Here is a 19,372-nt window from a genome sequence, read left to right as displayed (position 1 = left end):
ACTTTCATGAGAGTTCATTAGAGTATTCAGACTCCTGAAACAAGTGCAGATGCTGATTTCAAGACAAAAATAAACTTTTTCATTACTGTTGCATGCTTCCGTGCTATCACAGCAACCTTCTCTGTAGGTCTCCATCTTTGAGTATTTTCTATAATAAAAGCAGGTCTTCAATCTCTCAGTTCAAAAATTAATGTATCTGGTTACAGTTGAAAATATTAAACAAATTGTTACTTTCACACAATTGGCAGGGCAATAGAAGCACTGTCAGATACATGTGTTTTGCAGGTAAATAATAGTGTCTAACTATGTAATTGTCTAGTGAAATTATTAGGAGAACAAAAATTTAAAAAAGAAAAAAAGAAAAATAAAAAAGTGGCTACAAATACCAGGTCCTAATGTATTAGGACTGCCCCACTTCTGACATTCCTGATGAAGGCTGTGTGCTGTCACACTGCCCTGAGTCATTAGTTTAGACTGGTGTGGGAGCACTCTTGGAGCCCCCCGTCACTTGATAGTCCAGCTCATAAATACTTGGACAGTACTTAATGGCTGTATTACATTCAATTGTTATTCTGATTTTTAGGCCGTCACCAATTCGTATTTTCAAGAAAATTTCATGACCAGAGGGCTCATAACCGTACATTATCCAATCACTTTTGACACACAGAGGAACCAAATAGCCTCATATCTCATGGAGGACGCCTTAAGATATTGTGGCAAGTAAAATTTTCCAGTAGAGATTTTTCCTCTAAACTGTGTTTTAAATTTCACACTGGTAAGGTATATGCCTACCAATTACTGTCAACCCAACCCAATTTTAGAAAAATTTCTTTTTAAAAGATTCTGAAAGATTGTAGAAAAGCAAGATAAATTCAAATGTATATGAAATCTCACAAATTCAGATTTTAGTTATTCACTCACCAACAGAGTGATCTTTATATGGCACAGATTTATTAACTTACACCAGAGTAAACAACCCAACTTTTCAACAGTTCATACAGGTAATGGAGATAACTTAGTTTCAACTGAGAAAGAATTTAGAAAAGTGTCCAACTCTAACACTCTAAAATGAACCCTTTAATGTGCTGCAGGGAGATTTTCTAAACCAGACCTTCATGCTTCTTTACAGTTAATGAACAGTCACTAGAAGGAAAGTCAGAAAATGTGGAAAAACTGAAGGCATAATATAATACTCTTGCCAAGACTCCCACACTATTGGCTCTAAATACCTAAGTGTGCTCACAGCTAAAACTTATTGTTCATAATTTGGCCCAATGTTGTTAAAGGTATAAGGCAACTAAAAAATAATACAAAGTATTAAGCAATTTAGCTCAAACTCTGTGGCACATTATGGTAGTAAAATGACTTCTTCTACAGACAGAGGGTAAATTTTCTATTTTTAAAGCTAGCCTTTAAAACTGGAGTAACTCAACCCAAAGCAAATATAAGTATAGAGCCTCATTTTAAAAAGTTCAATTTATTTTTACAGCACTTACTGAAGGGAAAACATAATTTCATGCCTGTTTGGCTTCTCTCCTGCTTCCCTGATTTTTTTCCAAATAGTCAATTCTGCTCATTAACTTTTTTCTTCAAACAAAGAGACAAGAAACACAAGGTCCAGGTAGAATAAATACCAGCTTGTCCTTACCTAGCAACTACTTTAACATAAGTAAATAAACCTTTATGTCTAAAAGCACAATGGCATTTTAACAGGCAAAATACTCATGCACAGTCAGATAAAAAAATTACTGTTAGAGTGGAGGAACACTCCAACCACTTGCAGATTATTTGCTTTATGTCATTATTTCCTGTAAATTCCTTTCAGCATGCTGGACTAGAAATTTTATTTCAAAATGGAAAGCTGAAAAATCTCAAATCTGCCTGTAGTCCACACCACAGAATCACAAAGTAGCCTTTTTTCTGTTAAATAGAAGTACAAGTACAGCATTAAGTTTAGCATAAAGAGCAGTGCTACATTTTAGGTATGCAGGCAAAACTGTGAGGGGAGAGAATACAAATCCATTTAAAGAATTCCATCTTTTAAAATAAGTAGCAAGAAGTAACAAACAGTGGGAAAAGCACATAATTCTAACAGAAAGATGGTATGACAGCAAACCCAGACCTGAAATTCCTACAGAAACAATTAAAAACAACCCAGAAGTGAAAGCCAGCAATAATTTAATTTTTTTAGGCTGCTTTGTGGGTTGTGAATCTCTGAGTTTGGCAGAATAACTTTACTAACAAGACTCTTATGTCCAGGTTTCATGTGGACACTCCATAAGCTTTGTGTCTACTAAATCAGACCAGTCATCTGAATGAAACAGCACATAAACAGAGACTCTTATGCTGCTTATCCCTTTTAGTACAGAGGGTAAATCAGATGCTTTCAAGCTTTTGTTTCACTTCTTAAGAATCAACATGGGCCTCTTCATGATATAAATTATGTTTTGAATGCACTGGAAAAGGGTATCTTCCAAGATACTACTAGATATAAAAGACTCTAGATATAAAACACTCTTCTTTCTGACAAAATATTGACAATTAAAGGTTACAATTAACTCAACACCTGAGAAAAATGACCAACAAAATGTTCTCCAAACACACTGCATTACTAACTCTTCCTTTGTTCATAGTCATGTGTTAGCATTTGCAGTAACGAGCTCCTGCATTCGGTTAGTGCAATTGTTGTTGAAATAACCTAAGGAGACATTATTTCCACGACTGATAGTGAAATATTCAATCTATCTATATTTTCAGGAATGCCAGAAAAGCATGCAGACTAGAATTGCTGATACAGCTCTGGAAGGGAGGAGGGCAGCAGAGGGAGGAAACTGAGCTCTCTATAGGTTCAAAATTAAAAACAGTATTTATTTTAATTACAAAGTATTTATTTTAGTAAAGAATATAGTCAGAATTAATAATCAATCATAAACAACAAAAAAAATCAAATACTATCTATTAAACAGAAAAAAATTGTGCCTAGCTCTATTTTTTAAAAAATATTATCCAAGATGACTATTTTAGATTCAACATTAATAAAACATGATATAAAAATGTTTTACCTCCAAATCTTTTTTCTCTCCTTAACTTTTTATTAACAGATACCACCAACTGACTACAGCTCAACTTTATGGAAATAAAGAAATCTTAAAAAAGGGCTCCTTACATTAGCCATGCGTATCACAAATCCTTGCATTACATTCATTTTACACAGGAGTCATAAAAACACTATGGATACTACAAGGAAAAAAAAAAAAACCTGATGCTAACAGATGCTGAACTACTATACCAAATCATTACATTAACTATGAAACACTCCCACAAGATAAATCTATAATAGAATCACTATTCTACCTGGAAACAGAGTGGGGCAGTTAATGTTTTCTTTAATTGTTGCCTAATTAGTATTTGGCATTTCAGTAGTGCCTTAGCAACTATGATGAATATCAGGTATATTAGAGTGCCAACTTCTATCTGAGCAGAGTTCAGCAAGCCAGCAGAGTTCTTGCTTCTTAAAGCTCAAACTACTGGCACCAGGAATGTAATGACACAGCAAAGATAGTACTGACGCCTAGAAAATAAGCTTAACTAAAGAATTCAGCTATGTTGTTGCAGCTGCCATCTGCAGATCTTGAGGTCACTTGAGAGAATCAGTGAAAGTCTAGCGAGCTGCCCAGATTTAATATCTTAGTCAATGGCCGACATGGTTACTTTTGTCACACTACCTTACCACCACAGCCAAACCACCACCATATCAGGAAAAAACAAAGTGTATTTCAGCCCTATGAACCTAACATCTCACAGATCTCAGAAACTCTGACTTTGGGAATTAGTCAGGTTGCTAACATGGTGCAGCTGAGCTGAACCCAAGCAGTGGATACTGCCCAAGCAAAGCCAACACCAGCGCCTGCACTCTCAAGATCTGTTTCCATGGCAAATTCTTTGCACTTGTGACTTCTTTAATATGTACTGATGTGTGGGGCTTGCACTGTTCCAACATGGACAAGCAAATGTCTCCTGAACAGATACAACACCCATCTGACAAGGGTAAATGCTGCACTGTATTTAGCTACAAAAACTAAGAGCAAAACTAGAAAAAATATTCAACATAAAGATCTTCTCCCCTCATACAACACACACATTCAATCCAGAGGAGTCTAAATCTGTATACAAAACACCTATAGACAGTAATAATATGCTACATGAAGCAAAATATAACTTCATGTATTTTCTATATAGTGCAAATCCTGAGTCCCACCTCCCTATGTAGAGGAAGAAAAAAGAAAAAATCATTCAATAAGACGACAGTTCAGTGCCTTTCCTATATTAGTGCTAGAATTTTTATGTAAGGGATATGCACAAATGAGACCCACATTTTCCTACTTAGAACATAAAGGTCTCTATTGTTGCATGTTACACCAGTACTGCTATGAAAACTTAATTTCTTCAACTTTTTTTTCCTCTTGAAGAACAGAACTACTGTTCCCTTAGCTGTTCCAAACAGAATGCATGCTCAAAGGGTGAGATAAGGGGAAAGGAAGAACAAATTACCACATTCATTTACTACTTTTTCCTTCTTCCTTTGATTATTAGCATGAAAGATTCCTACAAATGCCCATAATTCATTAAATTATTTTAACCCGGTGCCTATGTTCAACAGGTCCATATATTTGTCACATCCATTAAGTTAATTTCTGTTTGTGTAAATCTATCTATAGTGCTAATAATATAAGCCATAAACACATAGAAATATTACTGCAGAAATAATATTTGACACTAAAATAACAGGAAAACAATGCTAAGAGAACTTGATGCACGTTATACATAAAGAGATTATATACAGAGGTTGATAAGAAGAAAAACAGTTTTGGTGTCCATTTGGATCAAGAAAGACTTAGAAACATGTGGTTTTAAGCTTTTTCTGACCATGAGGAAAACATTTTGTGCCTTGTAGTTCCGCAAAGTGCTTTACAGTGCCTGTTTATCTTCTGCTCACTTGTAGACAGAACTTTTTCTATTTAAAACTATTCAGTGAGTACTTACTACTTTTGTTTCTGCGTTCATATAAATAAACTACAAAAAAATCTTCAAACGCTCTATGTTCAGTAATATACAGCAGTGGTAGTAAGTGGTGAAACAGACATGCATGATAAAAGCTAAGGAACTCATGTCAAATTGGAAATGTCCAGTGAAGAAACATGAACACATCCTTCAGCTACCGCAGCTACAAAACATTCTCCCATCTCTCCTCCAAAAAAGTTATAATGATACTGAAATGTACTGAGCATACACCACGTTAAATAAATCCACAGAATTATATTCACTCCTTCATGGGAGCATGACCATTCACCCTGCAGTGCATCTGCTGTCCCAGCAAGTTTGAACTTCCACTGACCAGTGTAGTGAATTTCACAATAATGAACAGTACCGCAGAGCTCTGCAACCTGGTAAAAAACCTGACATACACGTTTATAGAACTCTCCAATCAACTATTTAAATGGAAAAATACTAATTTCTAGAAGGACATGAGGATATTACAGGAGGGCACAATTATAATGAAGTCACAGAGTCCTCTCTTCCCTTATAACTGACAAAATTTTGAATTTGTTTGATCAATTTTACCATAGGACTCTGTGATCTTAAACGAACGTAAATGATAAGATGATTCTGTGATTCCATTTCATGAAGTTTTCCTCCATTTCAGTCCTACTGAAAGTTGTTGAAGACTCTGAGCACTAAGTGCGAGAAATTTCTTCGAGCAGAAGAGATTCCCATTTATTCAGGACCAATTTATAAGCATAGCTTATATGACAACACTCTCCTTTACCTTGATTATTTTCCCCTCCCTAGAGCTTATTCATACATTTTAACAAAAAAACCCCACAGCTCCTTTTTTTGCTAAGCTCAGTAATCAGTGGTCAAAATCTTTTATAGATTATATTGACAACTATGTAATTTTTACCAGCACAGAAAATCTTTTACTACTTAAAATAATATATTAAGAATGTGCTATGTAATTTCTATAATAATAATTTATGCATTCATGATTTCATTCTAAACTTAGAATTCCTTGCATTATGTAACTTAAGAGAACACAAATCAGGGCAATATCAGCACACTACTGTATATTATTCAAATATTACTCGTTTTCTTATTTGCAAGTGTAAAAGAAATAGAAATACCTGTAACTTGGGGAAATACTATGCTTTCTTTTCTTGAGTGACAAATTTTTCACTGTAATCTAATACTCTCACATATAATGTTATTACTGTATTTATGGAACAATTATATCATTAATATATCCATCAAATGTTTATACGCACATATATGCTATATATATTCAAATGCGTAGAGCTATAATATATATTTATACACCTATCATATATATGGAAAAATATAAATGTATATAATATACCTTTTCTATTTAAAATACAAATATCTATAAAATGCAAATATATTTTTAATCTGTATATAGGTGCGTTATATTCTTATATATAAAGAATCTTTGTCAATAAATAAATTTATACATAAATCTAGGTATAAATATTTACCTACACACATTTTATACAGATACATATGTATATACATATATATGTATAGCTTTTATACACATATAGTTATAGGCATATCTACTACATGTATTTTAAACCAAAAGAATTTTAAAGGATGACAATAAATTTTTCTAAAAAGCAGTGTTCAGCATAAGGTTGTTCAATGTGGGTAAGTGAAATATCCCATTCATTGTTACTAAGTGTTTACTAGTTGAAGGCACTTTTTTAATGGAAAGGACATCAGGTTATCAAAACAAACAAGGAAACAAAAAAAAAAAAACCCAAAACCACTATGAAAAACGTACCTCACACCATAAAGACTTCTCAAGACAGGAATTAAATTTCCATTTTATTAGGGACTGAATCATGGTTAGCTGTTCTGTTGTAATCCTAGAAAGCTTCACACCACTGTTGTTCCTCCTTTGCTCAATATAATTCCAAGCAACGGTTCCTATGTGCCCTGAAGGTAAAGTCCTAAAAATTGCTCTCGTTCCAGTATAAACTGATTTTTTAACCTCTCTATCATTTTTACAGAAACGTCTTATTAATAGTGTAGAACGTTCCTTTTTGCTTCTAAAAAAATCCTCTTCCAACTCTTCTTCACAGTTATCATTACAGTCCTCAAAATGGCTCAGAAAGGGCTTTGAGGGCATTCTTCCAGTAAAGTTATTTCCACAGAAGTTGTGACCTGAGCATGCCACTTTAACCTTTCGTGGTGCTCTTTCCAGACATAAATACCTATCCCTTAGAGCATCTTCATACAACTGCTGCCCATTTTCATTCTCACAATTATTTGTCAACTCCATTATGCTGCAGGTGCAGGCTGGGGAACCAGTGCTGTTACCATCACCATCACTCATGGGCTGCAAGCAGTCATCCAGAATGAAGCTGTTGTGTAAACTGCACAAAGCCTTTGATATATTCCTTTCACTAGCACAATGTAAGTGAAAAAAGGCCACTTTATCAGGATCACTGTTGTCATTCTTATTTACTGCTGTCTGGCTTCTTAATGAAGGTCCATTCATTTTCAACTGAATTTCAGCAAGCATGGCTCTTTCCAGCGAAACAGGAATTCCAGTTTCCAGGCATGCCTCTTCCCCTGCTAAAGGATCACAAGATTGATACAACTGACTGCACGGGATATTGCTCTTGTAGTTTTTCTGCACAATGTTACAGTTAATGTTAAGAAATTCCACTGAATCAGAGATGGAGCTGTTCCTCTCCCAGAAGTTTTCATTACTCTTGTCATTAGTCAGTTGTTCTTTGGCCAGAGGGAATATTTTGGGCACTGAGCCCTGAAGACTTTCTTCTTCAAGTCTGTGTAAGTAAGACAGAGTGTGTGTGGTTTGCCTTCCTGAACTGGCAGTATGTCTTTTTATAGCACTGGTGTCCAAAGCATTTTCAGTATTTTCATCTCCAGCTGACTGGGCAGGTATCACTTTACCCTGTACCACAGAGAGAAGAACAGATGCTGTCATCTCCTCAGAGGTCATCTTGACACAGTCTTTAGTTGCTGGATGTGTGCTGGGGATGGGGGGAGGACCTTCTCCACCAATTCTCACACCATGATTTCAGTGTAATAAAAGATTCAGTGCTAAAGAATCAGGGTACACATGGTAAAATGTATATTGACTGCTTGTTCTTTTTGAAGTGGCTTTTACAAAAAAATGTATTTTTTTACTGTTGGGCTGCTAGGCTTTCCCAACCTTGGATTACTGGCATGAAACACTAACATTTTAAAACCAGTTTCTTATTGTGATGTAGCCATTCAGCTGGACTCTCTCCACAATTAATTCTTCTGTCATATATAGCACACCCACTGTTGTCTCAAATTGTGGATGACTAAACACGTACTCCATGTCACAGATGCATCTCCCCACTGGGCATCCAAAAAGTTGGTTTTCTGTAAAGAAAAGACATATATAGATATATTGAACAACATCCATGGCACAAAATCCACCATCACAACTACAAACACAACAATGTGAGTTAATTGTACTGAGATCTAGAGAATTCCAAAATACACATTTAAATTTGTCTTAAAATTTCACAGAAGAATTTTGGAACATCACAGTCATATTTTACATATTTAAATAGCTTTCTTCATTTAAATAGCTTTCTTCACTTCACTATGGAAAGCCACATGACTGCAGAAAACTAATTATACTGAAGCTGTAACAATTAAATCAAACACATAAATAAAAAAGGGAAAAAAGAAAATGTATTTTCCATATTTTTTCTGACTCATAGCCAGGATAAATTAAAACATTTTCAAGAACACAGTAAATTTTAAACCCACACTGTGATTTTAAATAATTCTTTTCTTGTTCAGAAATACAATTGTTTTGGTGTTACATGGTTTCTGCTTTCATTAAACTGTATGCTGTTACCATGAAATCATGAAGAAAACAGTATTTTTGCCACAAGTTTACAACTGAAAAAGCACAAAGACAGATTAGAGCAAGACTGAAATACAAATAATCTTTTGACTCCTTTACTTGTATGCCTTAAGCTAAAAAGTTAACCTGCATTTCAACATTGTCATTAATTCTCAGCTTCTTTCCTGCAAGCAGCATGGTAGAAGTAAATCTTGGAATCAGAAAATATGAGGTTACAGACAGCTCAACAAAGGAAACAGAAGACTAAAAGAGACACACCTAGATAATTCATGAGATAAATCACGGTGAATTAAACAAGCGTGCACTTACACTTCAATTTATCATACTTAGCACTGAAAAACATAAACTGTATTATTAAAAATGTAGAAAATGTAGAGCTGTACTAAGGCCTACATTTACTAGAACAGTCTAAATTCAATAGAAACAAGCAAAAAAAAAACCTTTAGAGCTTCAACAGCAAAAAGTAGCAGAAAACTGAGGCAAATTATGAAATCACTGGTTCAGCTACACATAATAGTTAAATCATCTGTAGTGGATAGAATTAGGAATGACGGTAGGGATAAAAAGCAGAAGAGCTCAATAATTAATTTGAGGTGTAAAATCTATTTTGATACTCTTCTATGGATTACTAACCATCATCCAAAAGCAGTCTAGCACAAATCAAAAGGTAAATACACTCATTACTTCACAGGACATTTGACATGCTATTTTCTCACATAATTAAATTTGTAACTAAATGTATCATTCTGCCAGGGTGGATGGAGGATCACAAAAAAAGGAAATACAAATTAAGAGAAGTTACATTTTGCTACAAATCAGTGGCTTAAAAGTTTGCTAGGCCACCAACAGCATTGTTTCTTCATGAAGTACAGCTACCACAAGTGCGTGGAAAAAAAAATACAATTTAATACTTCAGTCAAGATTTCAATTTTATTGGTTTAATGACAGGGAGGGTTGTAAAGGAAAGTGACAGAGAGAACAAAGAGCCACAAGTTTTACATTCTCCACCCATTACAAAATGCATGTGCATGCCAGATCAGCCGGAGCAGAGTCCAGGTGGTAAACTCAGATCCTGTACTAGACAGATTTAGCACCAGAAAGGAAAATAACAGCTCCAGTTCATAGAAAAGTTTTGTAGAAGGAGACAGCAGTAGTTCAATGGGCTGGCAAGCTTGGGTCTTTAAAAGAGTCATTCATGTTAGCAACACAGCTCACAGAGCAGCCTAGGTAATACTGCAACAGCACAACTGTAGAGCACATGCAATGAAAAGGCAACACTCAAGCAATTTTTAAAGTCTACATTCCCTGGTAGTCCCTATACTTTTACACTGTACCCTGAAATGCATTCCACTTTCTTCAACTTCACCTATTTCACTTTAAAAAGAACAAAAAAAAACCCCACACCACCACCAACCCAACACATCCACAAAAAAAAAGGAAAGCACTTCATCAATTTTCTTATTCTACCATTTCCTATCCCTCTTCCCTGTCCTTCCTTATCAAATCCACAGGCGACAGCTTACATAACTTTTTGCCACTGCACACTTGATGGATCCCATCTTATTTTTTTCTGGCAACCAATGGCCTTTCAGTTCACATCTACATATGATGATGCTGATCAAAGGAGAAAGATTTAGGAAGGAGAAGCAGCTGATTTTTTTCTTCATTTCTTTAGTTTCTTTCTTGCTATATCAAGTAACAATAATTCTTTGTAAAAGGTATAAAACATGTATATGTAGTAGTAGTTGTCTTCAGCATTGATTTATCAAGGAATTCTGTGATCTATCAAAATGTCTTAATCTACTGATTTATCTTTCCTCTTTGCACCAGAACACAAATTTCCACACAACTGAAAGAAAATACAAGCCACCAATATATTCATAACTGTACTCTCTGTATTTAATAAAAATTAATGAATTGGATTGTCACTGCAAATATTATACCTCTTATTACATCTGTTGCAAAATGAAACTCTTACAAAATATCACTCTATTATGCAAAAAGACAATATTATGCAACTTTAACATCCCACAGTGATTTTAGGATAATGAAATTGACCATGTTCGTTAACTTACATTGGGTTTTTATGAAGAAACTTTAAAAAATAAATATAATCACATAACTGATTTGCTTCTCTAAGCAGGTTTTGCTAAAACCAGAAGTCCATTTATATCCCAGACTATCCACAAAGCTCATTCAGAGACTAGGACTGGTCTTTCAGTCCTCCTTCCTCCTACATAATTTTCCTATCTTTCTCTTACACCTAAGTGTTTCCACACATCCTCCCCAAACAGCTTCTCTCAGACCTTTTTCTTTTCTCTAGAAATTATCTCAAATCTCCCCCAACACTTGTTCTGCTGGTCACCTCTCCCCTCAGCTGCTGAGGCCACACACCTGCCCATTTCTCTCTACCAATATCATTCTTCTCTATCTGTGCCTGTTTGAAATCCAATTCAAGAATAATGTCTGCATAAGAAGCTCCCACTGCATGTCCAGCTGTTCCCATCCTCTTGTGACCACTGCAATGTGACTGCAATGCAAATGTGATCCATCTCAAGAATCTTTTACTCAAGTTACTTCACAGCTAAAACACTTTCCCAATCTAGTTCATAGTATGGCTGTACTAATGCGCCACAACAGCACAAGGGAGAAAATGAGCAGCACAGGCAAGGGAAGAAAATGCTTCCTAATGTGGTTTACACATTTCTGCAATTTGAAAACATAATTTGTTGTTTCAGCTATGTCAATCTAGCAGGTAGCTGCCACCAAAACTGGTAGACCTACCCCTCCCCTCACTCTTCTCTTTTTGTCCCCATTCCCACCATCTCACTCCTCTGGAGATCATGAGTCCACAGAGTTAAACTGATTCACCTGGCTGATAAGTCACAAAACTATTCTTTTCATCCAAACAAACTGACTCACATTGCAGTCACATGATCACTATATTCCATGAAAATAAAATATTAGGAATGCCTGGTAGAAGCTTCTCAGTAGAAGCTTCAGTTTAGACCATGTTTGCTAGGATGTCTAAATGCACCCTGAAATTTCTCTTAGTCTGGTATGTTTAGTGCATGAGTATGTAAAACCTCATGAGACAGCAAGTAAAAACCATGATGGTAGAGCCTCTGATCTACGGACAACTGCAAAAATATCTGAAGCTGTGGCTCTGCTGAACAGATGACATGGGTTTCATGTGTCCTAAGTTATACTCTTCTCAGTGTCTGCTTTCCACAGCGATCAACAGATTTCAGTTCAGTGTGCCCAGCAAATTCCTGAAACTGATGGAATTCATTACACATGCTGTGAAGTGCGTTAACACGGTGTTATAAATGCTACCAACTGTAAAACTCACAAGCTCAACCAATAAAACTGTATTTTGTATCGTACTGTAGATTTGCAGAATTATCACTCTCTGTAGCTTCCTTTACTTGCCTGTCTGCATATGGGTGGCCAAAGCCTAGATCTTCATATAAAATCCTCATACAAACATATACATGCACTTGCATATAAAAATGCTGAAATTTTTCAAAAGAATATTCTTCCTGTTGTACATCCACACTGATTTAGACTTACAGTTAAATCTGAACATAAAAGCACATGAAGTCAACAGCAAAGCCTGCACTGTATTCAATACATGCTGGCATTTTCTAAAGCCGCTAGATTAGCTGATTAAATCCATTAATAACTACACTGGTTCATTTTACAAGGCTGAAGTTATGTCAGAAATGTAATGTGCTCCTTCTATCAGTAAAGGAAAGTAAAAATATAAGAAACTAGATCCAGCATTAGTGAATCATTGTGGATGCAGAGGTCAGCCAACAAAGACAAATGAGTAATTAAAATAAACAACAGCACATGCATTCACAGAATGTATTAAGTCTGAAAACATGTGACACAAAAGTAATTTGTCTACAATTTGTCTGCTTTTTTTTCATTTACACTGACTGCATACACTTTAGGACTCCAAGTACGAGCTTGTTCTAATTAGTATTAATAACAATCTATAACAACATTCAAAGATTTCTTATTCCCCAGATATCAGGAATTGAAGTCTACAACAGTCTAGGTAAAACATCGAATATAATCAAAGACTACAAAACTGTATTAATTTACTACCAGTTTAACCTATAACTCATTACTCAAGGTAATTTACTTCTGAAGTCAGCAAGAATTCTGCTTCAGCAAAAACAAAACACAGTATGTTGAACTTAAGAGTATTATTTAGTCTTAGGAAAGGCATATGAAGGACCAGAACCATCACATGATGTGGTAAGTTAGAAAGCCTTTCAGTTCTAGGCTGTCAAAGGAAAAGATGATCATGTAAATATTGGGAACAAGTGGCAACTGCATGAGGGGCAAGTAAAGGATGGGTATCAAGGTGAAGATGGGGATTGTTTAGAGAAGTTGCATGCTGTCAATGATGCCAAATGCAATTCTGTATGTACAATGCTGTGGGAGCCGCACACGAAACTCAGTGACTCCCTGGTAGGGCCAGGATTATGAGTGCAGAGAATAAGGCGGACCGACAAACAGATACAGGACATTACTAAACACATACTGTGGTTTCCATGGGCTAACTGCTATTGGACTGGGACAGACGGTAATTCAAAACAGCTGAAGGGCAAATGCAAGCAACCTGACAATCCTCCCCTCTACCCTGGCCACACTCAGACATTTATAACTATTTCTTCAACTTTCATCCTACATGCTATGTATACAAGGTAACTATCCTAAGCAAAAGATATTTCAGCACACAAATCCCCTCCCAACAACCAAATAATTTTATTAATATTTCAAATTCTTAAGTATTTACATATTATCTAAGGCATAAGCAATCAGTTAGTGAGAGATTCTTGGGAAACAGCAAACTACAGAAATAATTTGGCATGGTAAGTGGATACAAAACAATTGATCATCTTCGCCACATCACCTCAACAACATGCTTGACAACTACAACCCCAGTTCAAGCTCTTAAGGAGAAAACTAATTCATTAGGAAAATTGTTTGTATATTAGAACTATCATTTTACAATTAAAAAAGAATAATGAGCTTTATTTTTTAGTAGATAAGCTATAGTTTGTTCCAGAGCAATTCCATGAACAGAATAAGAAACCACATTTATTAAGTGCTCTTTAATTTATGCTGTATTATGCACACTATTAGTTTTTCATTACAGTGTTTTATGTCAGAAACAAGCAGGAGATACTAGAACAAGAACAGGGCACCAATATGTCATCACCACTTTCTAAACCTCACTTCTCCCTAGGGAACCACGGGCAAACAGTAAGGAGGAAATAGCTAGACTCTTAAGAATCACTTGTGATGTGCACAAATCCTATTTGAGCAGTTGGAAACAAGTTATAACAACATTTGATTTGGCATAGAGCATCATGCAAAACCTCAGATTTACCACCAGCATCTGTGTTTCAACAACAAAAAAATCTCAAAGAACTACAGTATTTATATATCCTGTCAAGTTAGAGCCTTTTTTCTAATTTCTAGAATACTTATCTAAACATGATTGTGTATTAGATGTCTCAAACTATGCAAATGTCTGCCAGATGGTGAACCCTCTCAATTGCCTCATCATTCATCACTGCATCAGGGAGAATGTGAAGCTTCTGCCAGATACCAGCTCCACTCATTATTTCTTTACAGAAATTCCTTTTCTGCACAAGTTGATGCACTGAGAGAAGCCAAAACTGCATTTATGTTATTTTCAGGATCAGTTCTGTATTTCTTTCTAGATGATCTGCAGTAAGCTGTTTAAATAAACTTTCTGTTTAACGGTTACTTGAATTTCATGCTAAGTGACCTTATCTGAAAGCTGTAATTCCATCATCGACACTTGGATGAACAAGTCCTTCTACCTGAGATGCACAACAACTCTAGCTGTTAAAGGCAGTATAATTCCTCTCCATCTTTGAACAAGTACTTCTGGAATAACTTTTAATTTTTTGAGGAACGTGAAAACAGTCTTAAATGCATAAAAAGTATTTTCAAGCACTGAGTCACACTAACAGGAAAACGAAGTGCAGCACAATTCAAAATAAAAATCTTCAAGGTACAGAATTCAACAGACTTGTCACTGGTAAGTAGATCTCTTAGAAAGATTAGACAAACTATAAAGAAAATGACTGACAATAAAATGTATGTATAAAAGACAAGGATAAATAATGCTTATACAGAAGAAAACCAGGAAATACAGTGAGAAATAATTTTTTTTAAAAAAAGCATGTAAAAGATGAATGAACTAGTGCATCAGGATTTATTTTAAGATCTTAAAATTTAAAAAGTAATCATACAAAACCATGCAAAAAAATAAACACAATTAAAAATGAGGTTTGAGATTTAAGCCAAGCTACTGGCAGGCTCTAGCCAAACTAGCTGATCCCTCGTTCCCTGTCACTCTCAGTAAGGTATCTCCTGAATAGGAACTCCTGCAGCGAGAAGGATCAACTAATCCAGAGGAAAACTAACCAAGAAAGAATGGAAGAGAGTCTTCAGGTAGAATTACCTGATGATGCTCATGATTCAGTCATGTAAATTGACAGAGACAGCATAAGCATAAAGCAGGGCGGAGACTAAGGGAGAATCCGAGGCCAGAGTAGAAATGCATCTGCAGCATGTCGCATTGAGACAGCTTAAATAAGTCATCAAAATACATTCTAAAAGTTGATCTATAGGAATATAGACATGTAAGTATAAAAATCTGAGAGGTTCAAGCAACACAAGTTAAAACTAACAAATAAGACAAGCCAAAACAAATCAAAGACCATAACAGTAAGATTGGTACTAGCTGAAAGGATCAACCATTTTTTGAAATTCAGATGTTATCCTCTGCTTCACTGGAATTATTCACATAATTTGCAGTGAACAGCAAGAAACACATTCACAGCACTGCCCACACGTTGAGTGTGTATTTGAATACCAACAATCAGTCTTTCAGATCCTTTGAAACACCTAGAGCTTCAGACTTGAAAATAATTCAACCATCATCCTCTTTCAAGGCTTTGTCCACTTTTGAAAACTTTATGATTCACCCTGAACTCAATGCCATCATTCATATCTTCATTTTACTCTAACAAATTCCCAAGTCCTTCATTTGTGTGGTTTCTCTTTACTCAAATTATGCCATTTCTCCTCAACTGATAAAACACAGTAAGTCTCTTCATTAAGGCCACCCAGTAGTAAATATGTTGGAAAGTAACAGGAGACTCTTCTACTAAGGCTCTAAGTCCATCAAACAGAAGTGAAGAAGAAGAATTGAAAGTGTTTTGTGCACAAGACATCTTGATTTCAAATTATTTTTAAAATAGTGCAAATCATGTTTCTGTTAAAATATGAATGAAAATAATTGTTGTCATCAAAATACAATTAATAAATATGGGGGAAATGACTGTATATACTTATTTGCCAGTCACTTCTGTGGCCTTTAAACATTAATACAAAATGGAAGGCTTACAGACAAACACTACTGTTCTGAGAACTTGGTTATCATATTCAAAATCTGCCACTCGGAAATATGAACTGTTTATGACTGTAAAGAGTCAACAGTAACCCCGGATTACATACTAATGTAGTAGTAATTTGTAAACATGGTATACCCCATCCATCCTAGTTTTTACCAAACTCTGTCTTCGAAGAGTCATTAGCACATGCAAACTAAGTACATGAGCAGGAAAAATTACATTATTTGAAAACCAGATGAGTTCTTAAATTCGAAGGAAAAGTAAGTAGGAAACTGATTGCAGGCCTTCACTTATAAAAAACATCCAACCATAGATTCACAATGGCACACCAGTGACAGAATTAGGTGTTCCATGTTCTGATCTCATTCTCTTCCTACTACACTTTTGAAAGATGCTTTTGGAGATGCTGCCTTTACTAGAGGATACCATTTGTCTGAGTCAGTTGCTCCAAGCCTTCAGAGGTTAATGCCTTGGTCAGCCAGCCATCGGCCAAGCCCTACAGCAGGCTGACCCATTCGGAGTAGTGGACAGGGTTCAGATACCACAGCACGCCAGCCACACTCCACACCCTACCTGGAGCACCACCTATGCCTCCCAGCAAAGTTTCACCCCCTGTACTGGGATCCACACTTGAGCAGCGATAGAAACCAGCACATCAGTTTCTACAGCAACAGGTTTATTTGCTTGGACACTGGTAACACAGTGACAGTTCAGCCTTGAGGTAAAGAACCATTTACCAGCTATCCAAACACCGTTATCTCTCATTGTCCTTTTTCCTGAAGCGATACCAGAGAGGTTCACATCACAAAGCAAAACCCCACATCCAGCAGGAATCTCCAGCCCTGGCAATCCTCTTTCTTATCTAGTTCTGCTTAACAGCAAAGTGCTGCTAATAGTAGTCTTCCCATCTGAGCTCACCAGCATTTCTATCCAATGTGAAACCATGCCTTCAAGGGACTTAATGTGCCATACTGACACATATCTCAATAAACAGCAACTGCACTTTGTCGTAAGAAACTGTCACCCTGCTGAAGTTTAAAAATTACTCCAATCCAGGTGTGACACAATAAGCAACAAGAACACTTCACTTTCCCTGTCTTGTTTGTGCTTCCTTACAGTATTTTTCTCCTGTGAACACCCAAGTCTTCTCTCATTTCCCTCTCTCTCTGTCCTGGATTAGCTGTAATTCAAGCCACCCTGGTGAGAACAGAACAAACCTGTAATAAAAATATTTTTGAATACTAAAATGTCTGAGGGTATGTTAAAGGCGCATATATCACTACAGTTTATCTTCTGTAAACCCAAGCTAACACATTTACTCACAGTATGCTAAGCCACAGTAGTCCTATTTAAAACATTACTTGAGGAATAATTTTTATGTTATTGTTCAGCCGTCATAACTACAACAAGAGTGAGTTTGAAACCCCAGTGTATGTTTCAAATAAAAATTAAATGCTAATCTGTATGAGGACAAAAGTTCAGTCATTTGTCAATTTATGCATTCACACTTTAGTTCTAGAAAAGCAAAGAAAAATAATTCAAATGCTGAAAACTGACATTATTAAATTATTACACTACTATTCCCCTTTCTCAAAATATGTTTTCTTTGTATACCATTCCTGACCTATTCATGCCATTCATTTAGGAATCTTAATATTTAACCTCTTATTCTTTCTCTTTTGAACATCTGCTATGTCACATGCATATTATTATGCTGAAGAGAGAATATAAGAGTAAAAAACAAGATAAGAGCAAAAGGCAAGAGCAAACAACCTGTTTGCTTAGATTGTAATTAATTATCTGCTTTAAAATCATGGAATTTTCAGAAGCCTATTGATTCAGCACCCTTGAAGATACACGAAACAATTTCTATACTACTATTATTGTTCTAACATTTCTAGATATCAAGCACTGTGACACTGGCAACAGCACTACTCAAATATAGCAAACAATATTTGCTCAGCAAATCACCACTGCATTCATTTTTTTCCTATGATGGCTTTATCAATCACATCATTCTCTGGGAGAAAGCCCACCCTGACGTCTAATTCAAGCCATGAAGCAATCTCCGAGATTTTCGCTCTTGCCAAAATTAAATGTGCAAGCAGCAAGTCACCACACAACTGCAAGTTATTTTTTCAGGATGTTTCAAGATGTTTATTATGTTAAGATAAAATTGATTATGTTGGGAATGATCTCTTCTGTGATCATTTTAAATTAAATGTTTCAATATTTTAAAACCCCTGTAGGCCTCATTGTAATTCAAAATATAAATACTATTTATTCAATCCTACTCAATAAATAAACGGGACAGAAATATACCCATGATCAAAATTTGGAGGTTTCTTCTATAATATATTGTCACATCTTCCAAGATAAACAGAATCAAACATAGAAAATACACAGCAAATTCCACGTTTGTTAAGCTCCAGTTGCATTTCTTTAACAAGTTAACCCATTTGAAGGAGAAACATGCCTGAAGATTAACACAGCATGTCTTCATTAATGACTGTGACATATTAAGGTTTTCCTTCATTCAAGAACCTTTAAGATCATCATAATGAACACCTACACCCTTGCTGAGGAGATATTTATTTGCTGTTCCTGGTTATCTTTTAGACACTACGAAACTAGTCCACTAAGTATTTCTGCCTACTTGTATTTACAATACGTGGCTTATAAATGTGCATTTGTACTTCACCAATTATTTTAGGATAAAAAGATAACCTTCACCCAGTACTCAATTTAAGTTCAGTCATCATAAAATAGCTTCAGTTTGGGTAGCACTGTCAAGCTCCTTGCTTCAAGAATAGTAATATGGAATTCTAAACATGAAAATCTGCTCCCTTGATGAGATGGGACTTTATGCCAAATTTTTAGTCTACTTCAGTCTTCACAATTATAGTTAATTCGAGTAAGAATGTGTGGCAAAAGCTAATTCTGTTATCTA

At 35.6% G+C, this 19,372-nt stretch overlaps 1 protein-coding gene across 3 annotated transcripts in view; it reads right to left on the bottom strand.

Annotated features, from left to right (window-relative positions):
* The window catches only part of PLCE1 (phospholipase C epsilon 1), a 149,800-nt gene that overhangs the window by 108,629 nt on the left and 21,799 nt on the right, over positions 1–19,372 (bottom strand). For all 3 annotated transcript variants that reach the window (XM_032115739.1, XM_032115738.1, XM_032115740.1), the window contains exon 2: positions 6,857–8,454. In XM_032115739.1, coding sequence (XP_031971630.1) covers positions 6,857–8,044 — 1,188 coding nt within the window. In that variant the 5' untranslated portion in view covers positions 8,045–8,454. The remainder of the gene's footprint in view (positions 1–6,856; positions 8,455–19,372) is intronic.

Source organism: Corvus moneduloides, chromosome 8 (assembly GCF_009650955.1).
Source record: "Corvus moneduloides isolate bCorMon1 chromosome 8, bCorMon1.pri, whole genome shotgun sequence".
NCBI classification, from domain to species: Eukaryota; Metazoa; Chordata; class Aves; order Passeriformes; family Corvidae; genus Corvus; species Corvus moneduloides.
The sequence above is the reverse complement of the archived record's forward strand: the minus strand, read 5'-3'. Positions and strand labels throughout refer to the sequence as shown.